Genomic DNA, 11662 nt, shown 5'->3' on the forward strand with positions numbered 1-11662 from the left:
ATTTTAGTAAAATAGGAAATAATTATTTTTTTATACCCTCGTTACGTTAGAAAATCATAATTTCTAATAAAGATGGACATTATATATTTAATACAATTATATTAACTATTTATTTTGGGTTACAAAATAAGTGATCTAATTGCTCATAACTCATAAAACTTCTGAAATTGATAACAAATATGAGCTTAATGAGTGGATACCCAAACGGTTGGCCTATATGGGATAATGAGAACTTTATAAGTCAACGCATAAGGAACGGTTATGGTCCACAAGACACCAAATCACAAATATTTTCACCTCTCCCCATTAGAAAGAAAACGAAGGTCCAAAATGAATTAAAGATTTGGTTAAGGAATGTCATCATACCAAAACTCTCTCAAAAAGGATATCAAAGGAGTAGATAAGAGAACATGGATTCAAGGATTCAAGTATAACATTGTATCATTGTTTTATATAATATGTTAGAATCATGAAATTTAAGATCTTAGGATTGGTATTTCATAAATCATTATCAAATATCTAACATGTTATTCTTGGGTTCCGTTGTTAGATGACTTTATATGTTCATTCTTACCAAATATCTTAATGTTTTAAAAATTATACTTATGAATTTCAAAATGAATAATTGCCTCTCATCTTTCTAAAAATAAATTCTTAATAATAAATCATATGTTCTCCATTTATTAAATATTAGCATGTTGAAAGACATTATATATTCATATTGTTTGGAATTGAGCATACTATCTTTATATATTATGAATGTTAAATATAATAATTTGCATATATATTTTCATTTATGCGTACAATATTTGAGAAATAAATTGGTAGTTTCTTTCATCATGTATCTGCATGGTATAATTAATTTAGAAAATGCTTGGTAACAAAACCAGTTTCCTCATGGAAAATTAACTTTAAATAAAAATAGTAGTAATTAATGTTTGTGGATAAAAAAAGTAGTAATTTTAAATAAACATATAAATTTGGTATCAATTTCTCATGGAAAATAGTATGATATTTAGGAAGCATTAAAAATATATTTTGAGACTTTAAAAGTAATTTATTTTCAAGTTTATTTGACATGATATTTTTAAAATTACAAATTTTGAAATTAATTTTAAGTTTCTAAAAATAGTTTAAGAAAAAATAAAGAAATTCTTCATTTTCTTAAAATCATCTCAATTCTATTTTCAAATACTATTAATTATGATCCTAAAAATATTAACTATGTTATACTATCGCCTACTTTATTTACTATTACTAACAAATTATTATTATTTAACACCATTATAATTTAAAATTATACCGGTGAATATTTAAATCATCATTGATTTATTTTCCAAATTTATTTGTATCGCCTACTTTAAAATTCTATCAATTAAATTTAATTTTAGGTTTCAAAAAATTGTTTCAGACTAAATAAAAATTTCTTCAAAGAAAATCTTAATTTGCATTTTTTAAAAGTAGTTCTAGACTACTATTCATATAATATCGTAAAAAACAACGACTATATTATATTATCACATACTTTATTTACTAATAACATGTTAATAGGCATCCATGTGCCTCTAAATCCGAATTCTTATTTTTGGTATTGAATATAAAGTTTTTAAGACAAGTTAGTTCTCAAGGGTTGTTTCGAATGTCTACTCTTCGTTATCCCGTGACTAGATACTAGAAACTCATTTTATTATTCATGAGATTAATCAAGTGATTAATTGCACGGCAAGATTTGGCTCGCACTCTTCAGACACTTTCAGAATCTGGGATACAGTTCATTGTGATTGTCACCACTATGTAATCCAAGATCTCTTTCTTAATATAGTTTTTCTTTCTTGTTTATACTTTGCATTGTACCCAAAAAAAAAACAGAGTTAGTTCTCCTATCTAAATCCATGATCTCACGGTATCACTAATTATGAGACAATTAATGAACATTCAGTGTCGTCATTCCTTGTTCTTCTGCCAGGGAAAAAAGGGTTTCTAGGAGCCAAAACTATGCCGTTTTAGGTTGTGCAAGGAATATATAGCACTCTAGATTCTCTAGAGCTTTTTTCTGAGGAATTTCAGTGCTTATCAATGTTATTTTCGAGGTTGAAATATCTAGTGGGAGCAAACTCCTATGTTTCCATTGTCTTCCCCAATCTCTTCTTTAAAATTCCCATTATAATAGAAATCAATCTGACATTTTGTCCAAGCTTTCCAACAAAAATAAGAAAGAACCATGTAATCAATGAAAATTATATAGAACAAGCAGTGCAAAGAACAAAGAAGGCATCCAAGCATATAATTTATACACATGGTTAATTAAAGACAATAATTTTTATTTGCATTGTGCACAAAATCATGTTATTTTTAATATCATATAAATTCGACAATTTTTATGTTGATTGTGGCTAATATAGTCTTGACCTTTTTATTCGGACTTACCACTAGCTATGTATAATTGTAATTATAAAAAAATATGGCTGGTTTAATTTTAATATGTTTAAATAATTATGATTTATAATAGATTATTATAGCTTTTATGCCGTAGACTTTATCCAATTTTTTGTTGTTATTATGCTTTGAGTGAATTTAGTAAAAAAAAACAACAACCATGTCATCAGTAAAGAAGAAAAGAAGATTCACCACCTGACTAAAGCTTTAAATTGGCAACAAGGTGGTTGATCGTTGTCATCTGAGATTGAGACATACAACTTGGAATTGGAGTAAACACGACAATGACATTTTCACACAATTTTTTCATCCCAAACATAGCCCAAAAGATGTAATTTTGGGTTTGCCAACATTCCTATTTTTATTTTTTTCCATGCAGGAAAAGCAAGGAATGTTACATAATGTCCATTGATTGTCACATATGTGAATCCGGATCAATAAAATGTTGGTCTAGTGATGTAAATTCTTGTTAAATTTAGAATGATTTAAAGATTAAAAGTTTAATTCATATAAGCAATACTTCCTGAAAGAGACAATCATGCAACTCAAAATAAATTAATTCCTTAGAATATACCTTTGGCAAAACAAAAAAACATATGTCAATCTATGACATGGTTGTTGACTATAACGGATCGAATTAGATGGAGGTCTAATCTGTCAAAACAAGATTTTATTTTTCATTGATTAAAATTGTCTTTGCAAATAATTTTAGGGACTAATTTAGACATTTACTCTTAATCCTTTTCTTCTTCCTATTCTTTTATTGTATACGTGCTAATACTTGATAGATTTTGGAAAAAAGTACATTATGAGGAGTCTATCTAGCTTCTATTAATCTTATGGGTTATGTTATATATGCATAACATATCTTTTTATCCACAAAAAAGTTATACAGAAATAACAATCAAGCTTTACTTTTCATTATTTAATATTGATCTGAATGTTTTTTCTTTCCATCATTCTATCTTTAGAAATTGAATCAATATTCATTTAATATGTTTTTATCAGGATTTATTAGTCTTATCCACGCATTCTCAAATTATTTGAGGCGAGATTCTACTATCTTTTCTATAATAGGTGCTATTCCAAAAAAAATTCTTGTGAATTCACTTCTAATTCTATCTTGTATAATGTGTTCGATCATTCAATACAACATTCTCATCATTGCTACATTTAGTTTATTCACTTGTTAATAATTTACTACATAATATTTGATTGCGTATAATATTTTAAATTTGATATTTGTCTAATAAAATTTTCTCTTTTAAGTTTGAGTAACATTTTCCTATCACATGTGAAATCTAAAGCAATACTCCATTTTATTCATCAACTTGAATCTTATGTTTACATCTCCCTTAATTTCCTAATGGCTTTGAATGTTTGATCAAAATCCTCAAATATTGTCTCCCATGGTATAATATATTTCGAATTTTCACATATAAAACAAGCTAAGATTTGTTCATATCTTGCTAAATTTAAACTCCATATATTTCATCATATTCAACTTATACGAAAGCAATATGCTTCTAAAACATGTTTCCGCATTTCTTGCATCCTATTACATTCCTAGTCTCCAACTTAGAGAATAATATCATTCACAAAAATATGTATTGTGATGCTAGTTCTTGGATATGTTTAATAAGCACATCCAATACCAATTTAAAAGGTAGGAGTTCAATAGTGACTCTTAGTACGAATATAATGAACCAACAACAACAAGGAAATATTTGGAGACCTTATTTTGTATTCTCACAGCTATCTTTAATTCATCATATATATTCTCGATTGCTCTAATCTATGCATTCTGAAATTCGTTCTTCTCTAGAGATTTCCACACCTTTCTAGAAACTTTATTAATATACATTTTCCAAATCAATTAAAACAATCCATATGTCTCTTGGGTTACTTTGTTATGTCTTCATCAATGATATTGATTTTCAATTTGATAATATATAGTTGATCCAAGTTATAATAAAATACGAATGTATGTTAGATAAGCTATAACTAATATAATTGTTTTTTTATAGGCAAATGTTAATATTTGTTGTAGGTGAAATTCAAACTCTTAACTTTCTTTATTCAATTCTTTAAATTTTTTACCCTAACCATTAGACCACCTTATAACTCCATTTTTTTTTAATTTATTATGGGTGAGGCTCGTTATCTCATTCTCCTTCACCTCATTCATCGTTAAACCCTAACTAACAACTGTTAAAATCTCTGTAACAATATCATCCACAAAAGTAAATTACTAAAATCAAATAGACAAGAATATCAGAAGCAACAGTGTAGTGGATTTTGTGTGTCTCACTAGTACAGTTTCTTTTATTGTGTTAGTATTGCTTTGAAAATCTACATAAAATTAGTAAAACTAATTAAGGGTTCGCATGTATGATATCATGCATGCATCCAGTCACAAAAGATAACAGTACCCACAAGAGATGCATTTCGCTGCGGTGAGAAATAATTGGTTTTCCCATAAATATTTTAACTTTTTTTCCTTCGAGACGAAAATAATTACTCATGTATATCTAAATAGAACTTTATAATAACATTTTTAAACATCAACATAATACAAACCACATATTTTTATACTTGTTTATAATTTTCTAGCAAAAATAAAATGCGGACTACATACAACATCACCAAAAAAATTGTACAATCAAGTTTGATTTTTCATCTTGATATATGCATCAGATTAGTCTATCAATGTTAACCCAAAAGAAAAATAGACAATACCATTATAGTTTAAAAAGTGTCTAGCAAATGAAGAGAATTAGAAAATAAATCATAAGTGTAAGCACACGGATAACTGTTTCCATTTCTATCCCAGTCCAATGAAAAAGTCACACTTCATTATGAAAAAAATTTCTTAAAATATAAAATAACATATTTACATTACTTGGAGAATACTCATTGGCTAGGGATATAAGAATATAGTCATTTTGAAACAGGTGACCTCATTCAAGTCTACGAGATAGAGTTCACTAACTTAAAGGCGCTACTAAGCTTACGATGTTATTAATTGCATGAAGGTTTGAAGCATTGTGTAGACTACATGAATGCACTCTCTATCTGTTTATAAATTAAACTATCAAACTACATGAAATCCCTGAACTCAAGTAACAAACCGATGATTGTGTGATGCTTCAAAAATGCTGCAGAATATATCTATAAATGAAAAAAAGGTAAGTAATTAGGATGTGATCTCCCAAATCATGTTGGGTATGAATGATATTGATGTAAGAACAGAAAAAAATAATAAATTTTTTAATTGATATAATATCTATTAATATATGGGATAAGGTTTAGATTAGTTGACTACACTTACTTTACTGCATCCAAGGAAAAACAATTGGAAACATGTCCTGGAATCCATTTTATTTTCCTCATAAAACCTTCAAGTACATTCATAATTTATTATAAATCGGATTATCGATGTATTGGTCTCTTACACAATACTATTACTTCTTCACAGTCTTTTCCGTGCTACTACTGCTTAACTTACTTTATCAATAGCTGCTTCACCCATTACCCCAGTTTTGATTGCACAAATTTTCATCAAATTCCCAACGGTGCTCCATATTGCACTGACCCCATGTCAAATCACAAGTTCTGCATAAGAAAATTTAGAAGTGAAAATAAATATATAAAAAGGAAAAACACATAATTTAATAAAATACTGCAAGTTGCACATTTGGATTGATCACATCTCTAACCTTCAAGAATATACTGTAGATTAAGGTTAGAACATAGTTTGATCTCAACATTATTGGTTCTCCAATGGATTGTATTCAAATTGTATATAAAAAAGTGTCTAAGAAAGATTGTTTAAGGAATAAAAAGTAGGAATCTAGATGCATATGTAGAAATAATAACTTCAAGATTTTGAATATATTAAATGCATAACTTTTCAATGTCAGATTTTTTAATCCTTAAATAATTAATGCTTAATATATGAGGAAAAAACGGACAAATAGAACACATTTAAACAAGATAATAAAATTCCTACAAATACAAAACATATACATAAGTGTGTAGCACATATATATATATACATATAGATAATGCAGTAATAAAAAAGGAAAATTAAACAGTCATGACATGTCAAAACCCAAAGAAGAGAACATCAGTAATAACCTACATATGAGACTAATATGCATGGAACTAGCATGTAACCTTACTAACATGACTTGAATTTGAAGATGATGGTGGTGGTAATGGTGGCAGCACTTGTTGTTGTTGTTGTTGAGGAGGAGGAAGAGGACGCTTGCGCTTCTTTTTCTCATAGCTAATCCCTCTAGCTTTAGCTTGAGAATCACGCACTTCACGAAGGTAAAGCCTAACAGCACGAGCACCAAAAGGGTTAGCCTCAGGTTTCCCTCCATTCTCTTCAAAAGCAGCTCTAAGCCTTCCTATGAGCGCGTCAAGGCTACCCCACGCTTGTCTCAGAGGGCAAGGGCATGGTGCTGGAGGGTTAGGGTACCCAAAGAAAGGGCACATGTTGGTGTGAACTTTTGTTTTCCCGAATTGGTCAAGATAACGAAGAAACTCGAGCACGTGTGCGCCGCTGCAGCGAGAGAGGGTTAGTGGGGGTCTATGGTTTCGAAGGTATTGGCCGAAAGTGTTCCAGTCACGACGCTTTTGGTTCTCGTAGCGGCTGAGAGTGGCGGAGGAAGAGGGTGGTGATGATGAAGATGGAGATAAGGGTAGTGATGATGGTGGTGATGTGAAATTTGAGGTGTTGTTGTTATTTATGTTTGATGAGTGATCAAATTCTTGAAGAGGGTTCATGACTAGATTGGATCTTGATCTTGAAATTACTGTTTGAGAAGGTTTGGTTTGAGTTTTTTGTGTGGATGGGGGTCTTGAAACATTAGTGTATAGTGTGAGTTATATATATATATATGGAGATTGAAATTTGAGAAGATGATGAAGATAAAGAGGAGGAAGATCTTAAGAGAAGATCGAAAAGCATAGAAAGATTCACAGAATGGGTTTGATTAGATTTGAGAAGGGTTTCATTGAAATATACTATGCTTTCACGAGAGAGAATGGTGGACAATGGTAGGGACAAGGGAAAGGGTAAAAGAACAGTAGAGTGACTTGATGGTTTGGTAGTGGTTTACTACAACATCTACTTTATTTTGCTCCTGGTTTTAAATTATTTTACACAAAGTAATCATACATGCCATGAATCCTATTATTCCAAAAAGTAGGTGGAAAAAATTTATTCTATATCTTACTCATTCATTCTTAAAAAAATCAATAATATAAATTTAATTATTAATTCAAATTATTAAATATATGAATTAAGTTTTTTCACTTACTCTAGGAGTAAGTGAAGCCATCTCATAGTAATTAATATTGTTGTAATACAATATTGTTATGAGAGTAAATGAGATCCAACAAGTATGTTTTGTTATTATGGTAAATGCAACATTAAATATCATAATATATATTATGTTAATAATATCATTTAATGCTTGAGTTATTCTTGGTGCTAATAGAAATAAAATATAAGTTATTCATCTCATAAGTATATTATGTGACTTTTAAGTCTTTTATATCTCTGTTTGTTAGCACCTATAAAGTGTTATGGAATTTAAACCATATCACTCAAATTTCATGTCTTAAGGGTTTAACAATGGCGATTAGTCTTGGAGACAACTACATTGTTGTAATAATATAGCCACCTCCTCTTTACTATTACTGTTAAGTTTTTTAAATTCTAATAAGTTAACACACAAAATCATAAACTTAATTTTTTATTATACACTTACTCTTCTTTTATATACTAATACAATTTGGATTGACAAAGAAAAAGTACAGTAAAGAGACTACCTTATTTTCCTACTACTACTAGGGCTACCATTGAATTCCATTTGGTTTTTGATAACTCCTAGAATACTTGAAAGTGTAGTAATGTTAGGTTCTTTTTGGTAACCCTGTTTTCCAGAAACCATTTTTAGAGTTTGGCAGTGTTGTTATTTTTTTGGAAAAAAATGAGAGAAACTGAGTTGCTTTGACCTATCCCATTCCAAAAGCAAAGAGAAAGTGAGGGACCAAGAAGGCTTAATTGAGAAAGAAGCAGTGTTTTGGCTTTTAGGGCATTTGTGGAAATGAAAATAGGTTGAAAGTGACAGTGAGATATGATTGATGCAGACAGTATAAAGCTGATGAATGGGTAAATAAAAAAAAATATTTTGTTGCTTCTTTCTTTTGTGGTGATTGACTTGACAATACCTTTAATGAAAAGACTACTTTACCCTTTCATGTCTGCTATGACTAACCCTAGCTTGGGAATTTGGATCATCATAAACCATACTTGCATTCAAGTTGTAGGGTTTGTAAACTTATCATTGTTCAAAGATCAATATTACTTCACACCTAACCTTCTTTCTCATTCAGTGATGATACTTTTCAAGAAGTGATAATCCCAAGATAGCATCGTGCAGATTAATGAGATTATTATGATTCAATGATGAAAATATTGAATGCAAAGCCAGTAGATTAAACAAGAGTTTAGCTACTTCCTTTTTGTACATCATGGATCTTATTATATTATAAGGAGAAATTATTTCTTTTATTCTCTTATATTTTCCGACCTTATAAGTTTAGTAGAAAAGATCTAAAATGGTTCTAAAAATTTAAATTTGGATCAAATAAATCATTTTTAGCATGTTTTATAATATTTGGTAGAGACTAATTTGACCACAAAAAGAACTAATTTGACCCACATTTAAAAATTTTGAGGACCATTTTAGGTCTTTTCTTTTTTGAATGACTAAACTGATAAGATCGAAAAATGTGAAGGACTAATATATATATATATATATATATATATATATATATATATATATATATATATATATATATATATATGTATTTCAATTGTAAGAATATAAAATATTGTAAGAATTTAAATACAATCCTCATAAATTATAAAATATGTGAATAAGCTATACCGTACGGTAATCATCATGAACACATTTTGTCCATCTTTCTAAATTGTGTAAGTAAAATAATAAGAGGAGAAAGTATCTTATGATATGATAAGATCAATTAGATTATGTTCACTTACAATAAGTTGATATTTCAGCAACACTTTAATAAAAGAACAAATTTGCAATTCATTTAATGGATTTTAAATTGGAAAAATATTCCAGAATTCAAAACGAAAATAAAGAACCTAAGTGGTTGCATAAAATTATTGATTAAAAATAATGACCATGATATTAACTTCCAAAACAATTTCTACCTTCCATAAACCAATCATGAGGAAGAATAAGGTTATGTTTGGTTTTGATGAAAATGGGATGAAAGAAATGGAGTGGTAGAAAAAAAAGAATGAAAAATCATTTTCCCTTGTTTAATGACTATAATGTCCTTCACTTTTGTCCTTAAACTTTTCTCTCTTCTCCTCACTCATTTTCTTCTTCTTTCTCATAAAAATGACCAATTATTTTTTGTTATGAATGTCATATTTTATGTATAACAACTTAAATGACAATTTATATTTATTGATATTATGTTAAGTGTATTTAATATTTCTTATTTATTGTATGATTTTTAAAATAGATACTCAAAGTTCATCGCAAATGTTTATAATAGATTAATTGTGTCTTCTTTGGATTGAATACATGATATAATAATTTTATCCCAAGTTAAGATAATTGGAAGTGTACAAAAAATTGAATAATTGTGATAGTACATGCTAAAAACAATGTAGTAAAAACAACAATGTTGTAAATGTGACTTTCTTATTTGGGGTATTTATGTAATTTTACACATATTTTTCATTCCTTTCCCTTTTTGCACAACCAAATAAGAGGAGAGAAATGTTATAACTTTATTTCCTTCCTTTTATTTTAAACCAAACAACTAATTTTTTACCTTACTTTCAATTTATTTTCATTATATTCCTTCAACTTTCTTTCTTTCCATTTTCCACTATGAACCAAACAGAGCGTAAAGTGTAACACTGTGAATTTTCAATGTATATTGTAGTAATTATTTATTTTAACAAAAAATATTTTAGAAATTAATTGGTAATGATTTAGGCTAAACGTAGTTGAGTGTTAGTCTTGTTTTATGAATTCCTATTTTGTGGTAAATTTTCATAATTTTCTATGACGGAAAGTTTTTGAGCTGCATCGGGCCCAAATTTTGCATAATAACGTGTTTTTGAGTTCTGTAGCGCGGAATCGAATTCTGATTGCGTCATTGGCTTTGAAATATTATTTCGAGTCAAGATAGGCATCAAGTTTGTCCATGACGCATTTCTAAATATTTTACACTCTGAATTCTATGTTCGAAATTCTAACTGTAAACCGAAATCAGAAGATTTTTAATATTCAGTCGAGTATTAGCCGACAATACTCAGACATGATTTAATCATGAATGTTTCACCGAAGAGGTCACTTCACTTTCACGAGAGAATATTGCTTGTCAAGCAAGCAAGAATATTCATCTCTTACACAAAATCTCTTAGAACCCTTCATCTACCCATTGCACCATTTCTTCTTTGAAAACCTTTGGTTTGCCCCTCCCTAAATCTGATTCATTGTACTTAAAAGAGCCCCCTCACCTGGAGAACCCTTGGCATTTCATTTCACTATTCTTCTTCTTCATTTGGATTCTAAAAAAACTCCAAGGTAAGCTCTCATCCCTTTCGTTCTTCATCTCTTGGAATCTAACACTTAGTTGTTTACGGAGTTTTAGTATGATGTTTATACGCATATTATGAACGTTTTAAACCGTCGAAATTTTCTAATAATCTTCCTAACTCTCGTTTTACCCAAGAAATCGAAAAATGAGTTTTCGTGAATTTAGAAATCATTGTTTTGAAACCATGAAATATTGTTGTTCATAGGGTTGTTTTGGTTTTTGTGTTTAGTTTCCAAGCGTTCGAAGTCGGACAACCTAAGCATTCACGTAAAGGAGATCAACCGCACTACAACCCAAGGTGAGGGAGAATACACAGTGACATAGTAGTGTCTGAATATGACACATGGATCTCCCAACTACCTCAAAAGTTGGGAGTTATATTTGTTTTTATTTCGAAACCTCTACTTAACCAAATGATTGTGTGCCTGGATTAAGTACAGATGATTTCTTAAGCTGTATGCCCTAGAATAGATTAAAATATCAAATATTGTGGTAGTTATCCATGAAGGAACATCACTCGAGAAACTAAAACGTTTAGGGATTGAAAACAACAGAG

The 11662-nt window shown here is 29.3% G+C and overlaps 1 protein-coding gene across 4 annotated transcripts; it reads right to left on the reverse strand.

The window, feature by feature from the left end:
- Positions 1-5788: 5788 nt before the first annotated feature.
- On the reverse strand, positions 5789-7413 carry LOC109339717 (protein LIGHT-DEPENDENT SHORT HYPOCOTYLS 4-like). 4 transcript variants are annotated; one of them, XM_019577210.1, is made up of 2 exons: positions 6625-7413; positions 5789-6032 (listed from the first exon to the last, which is right to left on the reverse strand). In XM_019577210.1, the coding sequence occupies exons 1-2, from the start codon at positions 7228-7230 to the stop codon at positions 5961-5963; spliced, it is 678 nt and encodes a 225-aa protein (XP_019432755.1). In that variant the 5' UTR covers positions 7231-7413; the 3' UTR covers positions 5789-5960. The 4 variants fall into 4 exon arrangements, with proteins under 4 accessions (XP_019432755.1, XP_019432757.1, XP_019432756.1 ...); XM_019577212.1 differs by having other exon boundaries at positions 5789-6051; positions 6621-7412; XM_019577211.1 differs by having other exon boundaries at positions 5789-6051; positions 6616-7412.
- Between the last annotated feature and the right edge of the window lie 4249 nt (positions 7414-11662).

This window comes from Lupinus angustifolius, unplaced genomic scaffold (assembly GCF_001865875.1).
Source record: "Lupinus angustifolius cultivar Tanjil unplaced genomic scaffold, LupAngTanjil_v1.0 Scaffold_90_108, whole genome shotgun sequence".
Lineage (NCBI taxonomy): Eukaryota > Viridiplantae > Streptophyta > Magnoliopsida > Fabales > Fabaceae > Lupinus > Lupinus angustifolius.